The 15,345-nt window shown below is 37.7% G+C and overlaps 1 protein-coding gene across 1 annotated transcript in view; it reads left to right on the plus strand.

The window, feature by feature from the left end:
- The window catches only part of MIPEP (mitochondrial intermediate peptidase), a 77,141-nt gene that overhangs the window by 27,474 nt on the left and 34,322 nt on the right, over positions 1-15,345 (plus strand). Inside the window, exons 11-14 of the mRNA XM_082044690.1 lie at positions 3,989-4,142; positions 4,944-5,021; positions 5,996-6,200; positions 9,471-9,580. Coding sequence (XP_081900816.1) covers positions 3,989-4,142; positions 4,944-5,021; positions 5,996-6,200; positions 9,471-9,580 — 547 coding nt within the window. The remainder of the gene's footprint in view (positions 1-3,988; positions 4,143-4,943; positions 5,022-5,995; positions 6,201-9,470; positions 9,581-15,345) is intronic.

The following is a 15,345-nucleotide window of genomic DNA, read 5'->3' on the forward strand; positions in this document are numbered from 1 at the left end:
GGAAAAAGTGTTTTCTGACCTGCTGGTGATACTTTGCCTGATGCAACCCAGGATGCCATTCAGTTTGTTTGCAACAAGAGCCCATTACTGACTTATGTTCAACTTGGTGTCCACCAGGACCCCTGGGGCCTTTTTGGGCAAGCTGTTTCATTTCTGGGTGATCCCCAGCATATACTGGTGCCTGGGATTGTTCCTCCCCAGGTGCAGGACTTTGCACTTCTTGTTGAACTTCATGAGGTTCCACTCAGCCCATTTCTCCAGCCTGTTGAGGTCCCTCTGGATGGCAACACAACCCCCTCATGTATCAGCCATTCCTGCCAGTTGGATGTCTTCAGCAAATGTGCTGAGGGTGCACTTTGCCCCATCATCTGGGTCATTAATGAAGATATTAAACAGGACGGGACCCCGTATTGACCCCTGTGGTACACTACTAGCCACTGGCCTACAAACAGATGTTGTGCCACTGATCACCTCCCTCTGGGTCCAGCCATTCAGCCAGTTTTCAGTCCAGCTCCCTGTCTGCTCATCCAGCCTGTACATCGACAGCTGCTCTGAGGATCTAATGGGAGATGCAATCAAAGACCTGACTGAAGTCCAGGTTGATGATGTGCACTGCTCCCTCTTTGTCTGACAGGCCAATTTGTTTCATCAAGCTGGTCAAGCATGACTTGCCCTTGGTGAATCCATGCTGACTACTCCTGATGACTTCCTGTGTGAATGTAGCTTAATTTCATGAAGTGTTTTAAAGGATGCTGTTACTGACTTTCTTACCATTTCATAGTCTCTTTTCCTGCAGCTGAACTCACAGGTAGGAGTTACATGTTTGGATTTCCTGCAACTGTGAAAATCCGATGGTTTGCTATGACTGTGAGCTATTGGTGGAGTGAAATTTTGATTTATTGAAGTGTGTGTTTGTAGTATTATATGGATTCTTTCTCAAAGTATCTCTTACAATCAGCTTTATTCTCCCAGTTGACAGGGAGGAAATGGCAGGGAAACTCTGGATGATACTGGATGTCTGGGGAGAGGAGGATGTGAAGGTACTAGATGGACTTTGCACATGGTCAGTATAGCTTCGGCAGTGCTGATTGAGATGGGCTATGCAACCTCCATGATAAACCACTTAAGTGTGTCTGCATTAGTCCCCTGTTTTTGAGATAGTGTTGCAGCTAGGCTTTGTGTTACACCCGGATTAATAAACCTTTCTGGAACCTAAACCAAGGTATGGGAAATTTGAGTGGCTCTGCAGAAACAAATGTGGGATGGGCAGGCTTGGGGCAGAGCCAGAACTAATAAATGCTGCTCATCTGAATTGGCTCTGAGGAGATCTAGCTCTAGGTTACTACTCAGCTCAAGGCTGAATTAGGACTAAAAGTAATGTATAACTGTCCTTTTTCAGTGTAATTTTTTAGCTGCACAAGAAGAGTATCATTACCTACTGTCTTAACCTTAATTAATTTTGAAATGTTGTAATTTTTATGTGGAGAAATCCTGCTTCACATTACAGTGAACTTCTGTTAAGACAGTACTTTTATAGCAAACTTTTCTTTTATGGTCAGTCCTTAGTTAAGGAAGCAATTGTTTGAATTACAGATGGGAAACTCAGCTTAGTGTTCATAGCACTATGTAGGATGATGGTGTAAGATTTTTAAATGATGTGACAAAAAGCAGTCCTAAACTATTACAGAAGTTGTTATGATTCACTGCTGAAAGGTGTTATTTTTCCTTTTAATAAAGGATCGTTTTAACATGTCTTGTAGTCTGTATGCAGGGAAAGCTTCCAAGCAGAATCAGGAGAACTGGAACACTTAGTGGTGTGTTTAGGTTTTCACAGTAGCAATCTGAGCAGAAGACAATCACAGGGTGATACTATGAAAGTCTGGAGACATCTGAGATTTACCTTCTACAGCTTTCTAAACAGTGCCACTGTCGAAGGAGCTGCAGTTCTTAGGAATTACTGACTTAAAAATCTGAGGATATTCGACACATAGACTAATTCTGTACTTCTGGGGGGCTCTAGTGTCTTTTTTACTCCAGATTTCTGTGTCTTGTTACATGGAGATTAACTCCTCTCCTCTGCTTTCTTTTAGAGACATGCTTCCAGTCTTTTTACCTAACTCTAAAGTTATTGATATCATATGGGTTGTTTTGTTTTCTTTTGGTGTAAAGATTCTTTTTGAGTAAAAAGGAAAATGTGTGTATTGCAGTGTGTGCATGTAGAGTATGAATTTAAATGTTGCTACGCATCTTGAAGAAGTTCTGTCAGTATGGTAGAGGCAAAATCTGCTTTACTTTCTGTGTTCTAGTATAATTAAAAATATAATGGAATACATTGGCTGTAGCTTCTTGCATTTGTAGTGTGAAAATAAGCAAAATCCTGCAGCTGAGCATACCTGTATTTTTGACAGATACATAGTTGCAAAATGCTGGTAGAGTATGTGATAAAGGTAACATAAAGAATGCTAGAAAAGGAAAACAAAATACAATGCCATATTTAAGGATGAGTGTCGTGGCTTAGAGCAGTAATCCCTCGCTGCTGCGCATTACGGTGCAGTGAAGCTGAGTAGTGAATTGGAGCTGCAGTTGTAAGCAGCAGCGTATTGACAATTGCAGTATCCCCAGTGGTCTTGGGGCTGAGGTCTTTTGTGTGGGGAGGGAGGGAGGGAGCTAGGGAAGAAGGAAGGAAGGGAAGGAGGGAGGGAGAGTAGGTAAGTGGATGGGGACTAGCTGGCTCTTTCACAGCTGGTCTCTCACTAAGCCTTCTGATCACAGGCCTTAGCATAGTGTGGTTCTCCTCTTTGGTGTTCAGCTATTGCAGTCTGATTGATGCGTGTTTAAATTCAGTGACTAGTTACCATGTCATTAAGAAGCAAAATCACAAGAGCATGAAAGAAGGAAGAAGATAGAAGGGAGAGACTGATATTCTTTAGAGTGAAACAGTCTTTACTATGAGACCCCAGAGAATGGTATAAATAATTTAACACTTGGACTTTGTATGTGAAATGAGAGAGCAAGAACATTTTTGCCATTTGGGGTACATGCACAACTACAGGCAGATTCCATTTCTGATTTTGCTGTCATCTCTAAAGAGTTGTGTGACCCTGAGCAGCTTGTGGAATCTGTAAGTTTGTAAAGCATTTGTTTGCTTGATACACTTACAGTTTGTTTACTTTTTAGGGTCAGAGTCTCAGGAAGCTTGAGCCCACATATAGGCTGCAGAAATCTTTGAAGTACCTTTATAATTGTTTTTTGTTCATTCTTAGTTTATGTGTCTGCATGCAGATGCACAATGTCTTCTTCACCATGTGTGTCTTCTTTGCTACACTGTCTTGACCATAACTTCATTGTTCAATGTTAGGCTCCAGCAGCTTGGCAATGTTTGAACTCCAGGTCACAAACTAAAATGTTCACGTGGCTCAAAGCTGTCAGATAACTTCTACATGGCTCAGAGAGTACCCAGAGCTTGAGGTGTGATTCATGCACGGGAGGTGATTGTGTCTCCATGGTGTTTCTATTGCTCCAGCAGAAGACCAGACTGCAGAGGCAGGGGTGCTTACTGGCTGGTGTCCTGTCCTACCTGAGGATGTGGTTACACCATGGCCAGAGCCAGTTCCATCTTCTCATCAGTCACACGATGTGGCCTTGGCATGGGAATTACATTTGAGTGCCGGTGGCTCAGCTTGGGCACCCATGGTGTTGCCCTGGTCAGTTTGAGCTATGTGTTCACCACATCTCTGAAAATCATAGTCATCATCTGCTGAATTTGGTATCCAAATTTGAATATAAGAAAAACTGAGTCACTGCGAAGCGCTGTGCCATAACTATTCTGATTGAGTTTCACTGTTTGAAATATTGAACAAAATATGCTCAATAAGGGCCTTGTGAGGCTCAGCTGGTGTGTGTTGTCACATCCTATGACCTGGAGGTGAAGACTGTAGTTTATGTAGCAAAGCTAACTGACTATTTTGGGATCTTTATATTTCTGTAGGTACAACATTGATCCTGGCTTGTACTGTCCATTTTTCTCTCTTGGGGCATGCATGGAAGGTTTGAACTCTTTGTTCAGTCAGCTCCTAGGAATCTCCCTTTATGCTGAACAGACACAGAAAGGAGAGGTTTGGTCTGAAGATGTTCGAAAATTGGTAAGTATTCTTGTTCCCAGCATCTGAAGTGACAAAGGGAAGTTAGACAAGGTGGTGTGCTCCTCTGAGCCATGAATGAGATTTTGTTTTTAAATTATTTGGGTACCTATCAAAAGCACAGATTAGCTGTCTAAATTTAGTTGAAGTTTAGTTTTTTTTTTAGTTTCAAATGACTGTAGACGACTAGAATACTCTAAGTGCATATTCTAGCAGCCATGTGTCTTATCCTTATTTTTGTATTTATATTCTGTATGTCATCTTTACTTTGAGATTGGTTTTCGTGTCTTTATTTTTCTGCCCTCTTTTCAGAGGAGGGTGGAAATAAAAACTTGGGCGATAGTTTACTCAACAGGCTCCCAAGTTCTTCTGTTGTCTTCCCTCCATGTATTCCCTGCTCGTCTTCACTGCTCTTCCACCTCCAGCAAGAGCTGATGTTCTTTATACCCAGTGGGTTAATTTATGATTACTCCTTAGTCTTTCTGTTTCTATGTTAAATAATATTGTCTTACTGTTGACTTCTCAGAAGTCATTTAGGGGCTACAGATGGTGTTTCTTTTAATACTAATCTGTGACTTACCAGTTTTGAGTGAAATGCAGAAATAGCTGCAGTTTGAGGGGTGAGCATTAACTCTTGTATAGTTTTTTTCAACTAAAATTACCAGTGGGTATTGCATTAATTATTCCCAGTTTATTTGTCATTTATTAATCGTAAATCTTCAGATTAGAATACTCCATCTTAAATTTACGGATCTTAATCGGTACTTTCACTGTGGAAGTTACACTCTTTGTTTTTTTCTTCAGGCCGTTGTTCATGAAACCGAAGGTTTGCTAGGATACATCTATTGTGACTTCTTTCAGAGACCTGATAAACCACATCAGGTAACTTTTATGATCTGACTCCAGCATAGGTTTTATTTGGGTAATGACTGTAGTGTTAGGGCCGTTTGCATTCAATGTTAGTTTAGTAAGATATCTCTCGATTTAAAATAAATTAAATTTAAACAGGGAAAGTCTGGAACTTCAAATGTAGTTTTAGGTAAAATATTTTTGTAACTAACCTTTCATTTAAAAAACGTCAGTTGATAGGCTGAACTCAGACTCTTAGTTCTACAGATTGTCAGCCACTATGAGAAGTCATAGAATTCTGTTTAGAGAACTATTTACTATATAAAAGTTAAAAAAATCTGAAATTTTAAAACTCTCTAAAGGTGAAAGGTCATAATGACAACACATTTTTATTCAAAATTCTACTTAAAACCATAGATGGTTCCAACTGTTGTGGATCACTCACTCATGGTGCCTAGTGCCAGTATATTAACTAAATGATGCAGTACAATAGACACTTCACTCTGTAGAAACATCTGCAGATTACCACTCTTGGTGAGGTGGTAAGTGGACAAACTTCAAATCTGCATTAGTTTAATATATTACTCTGTTTTGCTAGTATTTCACAATGTGCTAGGAGTGCTATGCAGTGTATTTTATAAGAAGTTACTGATGAAGAACTATCTATAAATTATGGATTTGGCACATCACTAAATTTCTTTGAGCTAGTGATATTTTTTGGAAAAATTGAGAGGGTTTGATAATTCTAAAATAAAAAATAATATTTTATTTTTGAAAAGCAACATGTTTTCTTTATGGAATAAGGTAGTTTCCTTATGAATATGAAGCAAATAATAAAGATGGAGAAATGCTGCTGTTGAAGAACACTATGGTAATTGAAATCAACTGGTGTAACTGAGTATATGTTTAGTTTGATTTAATAGTTTAATTGAATAATTTCATCATTGTTTTAATATCATTGATATAATGACATTAGCTATCCATATGCTTGCTTTTGCCTTGAAAAGGATTGTCACTTTACAGTTCGAGGAGGCAGGCTAAGGGAAAATGGAGAGTACCAGCTGCCTGTGGTTGTTCTGATGCTTAGTCTGCCCCATTCAACAAGGGGCGCACCGACGCTACTGACTCCTGGCATGATGGAGAATCTCTTCCATGAAATGGGACATGCTATGCATTCTATGCTGGGACGAACTCGGTACCAACATGTCACTGGTAAGAAAGTTAGAATAGTGATTTTTTTTTGTTTGTTTTACTTAAATGTTTAATTTCTAGAAGAAGGAAGTAGATTAAACAAACAAACAAAACAAAATTTTAAAAATAGGATGAATTAGAAATGATTGAATCATGTTGATACTTCTAAATCTTTGATGACGTGAAAATACAATATCAGATTCCCAGACATTATCTAAAATGCAACTAAACAACACTTGAATATTTTTCTTCTCCTAATAAGAATTAGCCATTTGTAACTTTTCTTTCTGTTCTGCTGATCTTCGTTCTAGTGGTGGTATCCACTCTTGCAAGTTTGCCTTATGTAGAGTTTATAATAATGAAATAGTTGGAGGGTTGAAAATAAATTAAGGTAAACTTGTACCTAGTATACAAGCACAATGAATCCTGGGTTGGAAATGATTTAGGAGAATCTGTAAAGCCAGACTTAGTTGATTCTGATCAAAGCAAAATTGATAAATTAAATATGTATTGAAATGGCAAACATGATAAACAGGTAGGCCTTTTTATCATACATAAATGAACATGAATGAATATGCAGTCACAGCTTAGTGGATACACAGAAAAGGAATACTGCCTTTTTTCATCTAGTCCTTTTTCTCAAGCAGTAGCAATGGGTGTATTGGCTGACACCTGGCAGGCTGCTGTGGCCTTCTACAGTTGTGGCAAATGGCTCAAAGACGTGATCTGACTACAGCTGTTCCACATGCTGCTTTTCTTACCTGCAGACAGCTTGGTATAATAGTGTGTTGGAAATCCCATTTGCATTAGACATTTACTTATTAAAAAAACCCCACAACCAAACAGATGAAATGGTATCTCTCTTGTCTGAAGGATTTTTTTAGTGTTTTACCATTTTTGTATTATGCTAATGATATAAAGGGAAATCCATGGTAGAGTTATGTGCTATGAGCAGATACTTTGCACCCAGTGACAGAACACACTTTCTTAAGTTTTCCACTTAAGATAGACTGAGCTGTTTGTCAGTATGTCACTACTGGTCATTGTTAAAGCAAATGACCACTGTATATGCTCTTTCAGTGTAAGCTCTGTGTGCTTCTTGGGGCAGTTAACTGCTCTTCTGCATCCCTTCCACTCACATGGCCTTGCTCTTTTTGACTTTCAGGGGTGCTTATGTGCCCAAAGTAACTGCTTTGGGGGAATTCTTCTGTTGTGGTGGTGAATTGTATTCATCTACATGTCAGAAAGGCCTGAAGGGGCAGGAAATGGCTAATTTTGAGGCTCTGACTTTCCATGAGCCCCTGTATGTGACTTCAGCATTGCCTTAGCTGCAGACAGTCCTGCGTCCCAGGGGATTTCACTCTAGAGCTAGCATTGCAAAAGCAGCATTGGAGGTCAGTCATGTTGTTTCTGCAGATAATCCTTTATTTTTAGGGTTTGGAATGTGTGACAATCAAATGGCTCATCCCCAGGGATATCTGTTAGGACTTGTCTGCTCTAAGGAGGCACTATGGTGGCTCATTTCCACACTATGGTGTGAAAAAAAGATGACTACAGGCTATTGTGGGAACAAGAAGTTTGAAATTCTAGTTGAGATGCACTCTGAGTATTTGACATCTTTCCTACTTTCCCCTGCCCCTTTTTTCTGATTAACATGCCCAGATATTCAGGAGCCCATTCTGCTGCTAATGGACCTAGAACTTGGATAACACTGTACATTTTCAACTTAAGATGTAATTCTTTTAAAATTAATCTGTCATTTTACTATATGCATGTATTGATTGTTTAATGCATATGGGCATAGATTTTTTCAACCCCCAACTTGTATTCCATTTTGGTTTATCATGCAGTAGAGAATACCTACATTTGTTTTACAGGAGGACTAATTTTTCCCAGATAACTGCCCAGACTTTTACCTTTCTAGTTTTCAGATAATGTAATTTTTCAGGAGTCTCTTTAATGGTCATTAAAAGAATTCTGTCACTTTATTGAGGAACACTGAGAAAGCATAAATGGCTAGACGAACATCAGTGTAGTTCTGCAGGCGTTTGTCTTCAGTGCTGCCTTGTTTTAGGCTTTTTAAAAATTATTTTCAAACAATATCAGACAACTCTACTAATGAAATGTGATGGCACAAAAGAAGGATTTGGGTTATTGTATAAGAAATGAATGACTGAATACTGCAGCATTAGAAGTATTAGAGTGATTAAGAAAGATACTGGTGATACCTCATGCAATGCTGGAGCATGGTTTTGTGTCTAGTATGAAGGTGAATTCAAACTGAAGCAGGTGCAGAGAAGAGCTAAAAGTCTTTGCCTTCAGATAATGATGGCTGAGAGTATAGTCTCAATTTAGAAGGTAAAAAACTGTGTGGGAAATGCTATTTATAGTAAAGGGCAGTACTGGTCTGAAACCATTGAGTATAAACAGATTATGAATTCAGGTTAAAAATCAGAGATTTGTAAAAATCAAAGGAATGATTTTTAAAAATAGCCTTCAAGGAAGAATAGTAGAAACAAACCCCGTACTTACATTTAAGACTAGTTTTGAATATTGACATTGTCTTTAGCAGATAGGGATAGAGGTGATGAACCAGTGGGTCCGTTATTAAAGCAACAATTCTGTACAACCTTGACTTTGGTATAGAAATTGGAAATGCAGCTCTGATTTGGTGATGTGGTGTACTTCCATTGTGTGAGGTGTTAGTAAAGATTAGAGTAAATAAGGTTTTTGGGAAAGTGCTTTTTTGCAGTTGCTAACTGCTAAGATATTACCTCTTGCACTTAGAACTTCAAACTGCAAGTGTTCCTTGGATGAGTGACTTGGTACTACAAAGCAAGGTTAATATAAAGCAGAAGTAGGCTCAGCAAACAGATGCAAGCTAAAAATTGTAACTGTGAATGGGATTAAGGCAGAGTTTTGTTTACGTTGTAGTTTGATTTAGGTTTAAGACACTTAAATGGATTTGGTGTTTCATGTAGGGCCAGTTTGGCTGCAGCCTGGTTTAGTTTAAAAAGGGTGTGATCCAGAGCTTTATAAGGTGCCTCACCCAGCTGTTCAAATATTTTGTTTTACTTTCTGATTTATAGTAAAATGTGTAGGATTATAATGAAGCTTTTCTGGCAATATGTACAATAATGCTATGGAAATAAAATATTGACTTAATAAATGAAAGAACATTGAAGTTCACCAAAAGTCCAAACTGAAAGTTGCAAAACATTTTGGGAAGAGTTAACTATTTGTGTTAATGAAAATAGTAAATGCTAATATGTACAATTATTCTACCTCTAGGAACCAGATGTGCTACTGATTTTGCTGAAGTTCCCTCAATTCTGATGGAGTACTTTGCAAACGACTACCGAGTGGTTAACCAGTTCGCAAGGCATTATAAAACGGGACAGGTAGGGCAAATTAATATGTAACACACTGAAAGTAGAAATAAGTGTATTTAGGGACAGTATAACATTTTCTTGAGTTATGTGTTAATAATTTTAAAGTAGAAATAAACAATGGATAGAAATAATGTTAATATTATAATTCTAAGTTTTCAGAAAAATGTTAACATTCTTATTCCAGAAAAAATAAACGTAATGTGTAAAAAATACTAGATCCTTATATCCAAGGTTCCAATTTCATATTTAAAATCTTTTTTTTCCTATGAAGGTTGTGTAATTTCTACACTAGACAAGCTTAGTGTGGTAGGTGAACAACTTCTGTGTGAATCAAGTTATGTGGAATGTTTTAATTTTATTACAAGTAAGTTATGACAAAAATAGTCATTCATCATCAAACTGTCTAAAGTCTGTCTTAAAATAAAGCTCAGGCACCAAATCATAGAAATAATTGGAAATGATCTTCAGTGTTTAAAAACTCCTATTTTTAGCACAATATGGGGTAGTGATTGAAATATTTTGTGATATTTCTGTGGAAAATTTAGAAAACAGTGCTCTTTGGAACAAGGTGACTTTTGGTGGTTGTTTTAATACACGATAGCAGAACATGATTTATATTTGTATAGCCATTTCAAAAACACAAACCAGGCAACAATAGCCAAAGATCTTTTTCTAGTGCTTTTGACTGGGACAAGTTTCAGTGTGCTCAGATGCGATGGTTGAGGAATAGCCTTCCCATCAATGCAAACCCAACAAATCCTCTTAAGTTGTGTAGTGTTACACTTCACTGAAGCCTTTTATCCAATACTAACCATTCACTATGTTTCAGTATTATGTTTGCCTCCATTGAACAATTAAGAAAATATGTTCCTTAACTTCTATTTTAATAGATACTACAAAATTTGCTCTGTAAATCTGCCTTTTTTTTAACAATTACTTCTGCAGAGTCGATTGCACTAAGAAAGTCTCCTTGAAAGCTGAGAGTTAAAAATACTTGGTTCAGAAGAGTTTATCATTTGTATGTTTGTGTCCACTTACCAAAATACTGCTTTTTAGTGTTCTCTATAAAGTTCGTGCAGTGTTTAAGCATAGCGGAGTTAATCTGATTGCATATGAGTTCAGAGAATGAGCTTGACTAAAACATCTGAAAAAGATTTATGGAACATTATATATGGCTTTGTATTTTCAGAATGGCTTAACAAATCTAAACCATGTTTAGTTGCAGTGCAAAAGCTTAGAACCAGGCACTGTGTCCTATTTGGCATTTCCAAAAACAACTTCTGTTTATAGATGGTGAAATCCTGCCCTTTCAGACAGCAATTGAGAGAGGTTTAATGTAGAAATTCGGTCTGGAAGGGGGCAAGCGTGGATTACGCTGGAAGACGAGAAAAAAGAGCCTGAAACTGCTGTGTGGTTTTTGAGGGCTTTAGACTGCTTCCTTTTAATTGCTTTTTTAGAAATTTTGAATGTAGTTTTAAACTGTTATCCAACATATCATAAGCATACATATGCTTATGCTGGTTCATCTAAGCTAGTTTTAAGAATCTGATATCAGATTTCTGTATCTGTCATTTAAATACAAATAGATCGAAGTTGTCTTTTCTGTTCTTGAAATTCAGTGATTGTTACAGGAATTCCTTTGATCTGTTGTGTATGTGTTGCAAAGTACCTCAAATAGAAAATCACAACTGTCTTAGATTTACAACTTCACAAAAATCCTTTTGGAGCTTATATTTTCTCTGCTCGTTCCCTGACTAAGTTTTTTGGTGTGCAAAAAGAAATGTGAATCAACATTTTATTCTCCAGTTTTTTAGTTATTTGAAGGTAAAATGAAGTCACTTTACCCCCTTTTCAAGGGGAAGGAAGGTAGATAGAACAGTTAAAATGTGCAGTTTTTAAAACCATTTCATCCAAATGTTGTTCTATAAGAGAACTTCCATTAGGCTGTTTGTTTTGTGGTTTTTTTATGAATACAGAGACAAAGTTTTTGTGCGCAAGAAGGATCTTTCCTGCAACAACCTTACCAACATAGCTCTGCTAGATATTGACAAAAGGCTTTTTACTGACCTAGATTGTTGAGGACACAGTGCAGATAATTTTTAAAAGTATTTTTGCATTGCTGCATCTATGTTATAGTTTTTGCATAGAAGTGTTAGGTGGTGTCATTTTAAACATTGCTCCTGAGCATAATTATGCCAAAAAACTTGGTAGCATAGTCCCAGCTTCTGAGCCAATTATAGAAGGATTGGTCCTGAGCTGCAGTCCATGCTGAGGATCAGTGCTTATGCTTAGGGGGAGAGGAGAGGAAAAAGGTGGTGTTTTGATTATGAAAACATATGCACTGTTAAAAGCTGGCTTTTAGCAGCATTGCAGAAAAAAAGATTTGGTGGGCTGGCTTTCACAGATGAGAATGCATTATGCATATAGATGTGGGCCATGAGGATCTGGTCTAAAATATCCTGTAGTTTATAAAAAGCCTGACCGCTTTCTGTGCATTTTGGATGGTTCTGCTGTTGAGTACAAAAGCTTGCAAACTCTTCTGGCAAAAGGAGCAAGTCTTGTGAGTTTAGTTCAAAAAGCTGGCCAGCACAAAAATATTGGTTCCAAGAAAGCAGCAACCCTAGTCCTTTCATCTTAAAGATAACTCAAACCAGAAAACCCTTGAGAAAAAAAGGAATAGAGAGGAGTGCGTTAATTAGTTACTCAAGTTGAATTGCTCAGGTAAGCTCATGAGTTCAAGCCATAGCAAACTGAGGTCCTAACAGTGCTTGAGCAGACAATCTGGTGCATGCGTACCATTCGTTATCACTGTGTTTGTTTGTTTAATTTTGTTTGTGAAGTGCACAGATATGTGGTAGGTCTGTTGAGCTAAATCATTTTAAGCTTGTGTGTCTTTGGAGGCTCTCTTGAACAAAGGCCAGTATTTCAGCTGTTCAAATTTGAACTGACTTCATTTTTCACAGAGATGGAATTACAAAGGCAGTATTGTATTAGCATGATTACAAGAATAAGCCCATGGACAGTAAACAGTCGTAATGTGTCACAGTTACTCCACAGCAGTAAGGAGTTAAACGTGCTTTGGGACACAGGGAATTCTGTTCTTTTAGTCACTGTGGCAAACATGCTGAAAAATTCATGCCACGTTCTTAAAGTTACTTAATATAAAAGGATGGAAAAGTGGAACCCAAAGTAAAGCATGTAGTGTTTTAAATGTAAAAAATTGAATGGTTATTCAATTAAAATAGTTTTAGCTGAAGCACTGTGAGGTCTTTCTTTCAGAATGAGGATCACAGTTCAATTCTGGTTTTATCAGAGAGCTCATCTTTCAGGATAAGTAAAATAATCCTCCTGATGCATTTTTTTATTTTTTCTTCACTCAGCTGCTTATTAAGGGGCTGTATGAGATTGTAATGGAGAAATAGTTTCTGTTGCCTGAAACAGTACAACTTCCTCAGTACATTCAAGACCTCAGCGTATCTGTATGCCTGACATCCCCCCAAAAAATCTTGGAGGATGTGTGATGATCTTTGAAAAACCCTCTGGAGTCTAATTTTAGTTCCCTGAAATCTTAAATTCTAGAATCCTAAAGGTGCTTTTTGAAAAATAAGTGATCTGTTTTTTATCATTCTTTCAATTTAATCTAATTTTGACAATGTTTTCCTGGTGCCAAATCCACTTGGCTTGTGATTTATGATCACAGCACAGTCTTTGAGCCAGATCAGTAGCACTGATAAATTTAAACCAAAGAACATTTATTTTTTTCTCCTGTGCCTTTTTGTCAATAGGTATTGTCATAAGAGTGATTTGTAATTTCCTGTTGATTTTAACCAGCTCAAGCTGTAGAGGTTGATCTTCAGAGCAGAGTAGAACTACATTGTTAGATATTCATATGGCTGCAAAAAAGATGGAGGCTCTTGGTACTGTCTGCATTTTACTTGATCTCTAGAAGGCAGTGCTAAGCCACTGCCTGTGCAAAGATATGTTAGTACTTTACTAATGATTGTTCCATGTCTTCCTTCAGGAGCTGGATTTAGAACAGGATAGATGCTTGTAGCAGAACATAAGGACGAAATGGGTGAATGCAGAGGCTGCCTTTTCAGCACCCTTCTCTACCTGAGCTCAGCTATTTGCAGTCCAGTCAAAAGAAGGCAAAACTCTCTTGGGTGAAGGGTCTGTAAGAAATGTTTAATCTGAACTGAGAATTAGACCCACTTCAGTTGTTCCTTGAGCGGGGCTGAATGCGACCAGCTCTCCAGGGAGTGTACAGGGTCTGTCCACATCACCAAACCACGCTGCTCTGTGCCCCTGTGAACTGCAGACTTGGATTTCCCAATTCAGTTGAGGATCTGTGGGACTGTGGTTTGCCAGAATGCCAATTAGAAAAGTCTTAGTGCCTTTTGTTCTATTTATTTTGTGTACCAGCTGAAAGTCTGTGCACTTAACTTCTACTTACCGTGATTTAGTGTAGCCAAAATATAAACTTGAAAATCCGCTATGTAGAAAGCGTTGGTTTGACCTTACTGGTAGGAGTGCTCTTGGCTTTAACACTCTTAAATTATAACTGTGTTAAATATACATATTTGCTATTGCCAAAATTTAGGATGTTCAGCTTTTCTAACACTGACAAATTACAGTCTAAGAATTCTCATTCAGTTTTCTCATACCTTACTGTATCCAGAGTACAGGTGCCCCTAGAAGAAATCGGTTTTGTTTAGTTCCCTACTGCACCACTTCAGTAGGAAGTGAAGGCTCCAAAAAGCTGCCAAAACTTGCTGATAGGCTTGCCGCTTAGTAATAAAAACTGTTCAAAATTCTATAGGTTTCTTACACAAGGGTTTCTTATATGACAGCTGAATCTGTGTTATTGCAAACCCACATGTGCTTTAGTTCCAGGACAAAAGTCATTGAAGTGTGTGCCTTACTCTGCCTGTGTAAGAGGATGAGACAAGATGTTCATAGAGCCAGGAGAAAAATTGTCTGGCCAAAATACTTTTTACCATTTGTAATTTTTTTCTGCTTTGCTTCTTGCCCGAATAACTTTTCTACATAGTTATTAATAAGTAATATTAAATCCAATGTGGAACCTCAAGGTAGTCAGCTACTAACATCTTTATTACTATGGATAAATGCCCATTTACTCTTACTCTAGTAGTCCAAAAATCATGATGTAATTTGAAATGGAATTTTTGTATTTGGGAAGGGTACATACTGCCCTAAGAAGGACATAGTGTAAGACAGATTTCATGTTCATTGGTTCACTTTTTTGTCTCGGAATTTAACAGCTGTGTACATTTATGACAGGCAAAATAGTGGGTGTTGTTCTATCCCATTTTTGACCCAGCTAACATTTGATATGGAGAAGAGGTTACAAGCCTTGGCAAACTACTGCATAAAACAGCTGTGCAACTTGGGAGTTTTTCTTATCTGCTTAAACTTCCAGATTCCTCAGAGTTAATTGATAATGTTTTCCTCACTTATGTGTAACTTCTCCAGAGTTGGGGTTTTATCCAGTGAACATCAACGTTGTTTCTCTTGAAGTCATGTAATTTGCTCAGAATCTAAACCTATGGCTCTAGCATCACGGTCTGTGGACTTTCATGTATTATTTCTTAAACACTTCAACAGACTGTGAAAGTGTAGGTATGCTTTTAGAATTCAGTCTAATACCAAACATCTTTATTACATGTACAAATTCTAGTAACTTTCTTAATATTTTAGCAAGAACCCAGTTATTTTAACCATTTTTAATATGTTTGGTTAAATAAACTACGGGG

This window comes from Streptopelia decaocto (assembly GCF_964273445.1).
Source record: "Streptopelia decaocto genome assembly, chromosome: 1".
In the NCBI taxonomy this organism is placed as follows: Eukaryota; Metazoa; Chordata; class Aves; order Columbiformes; family Columbidae; genus Streptopelia; species Streptopelia decaocto.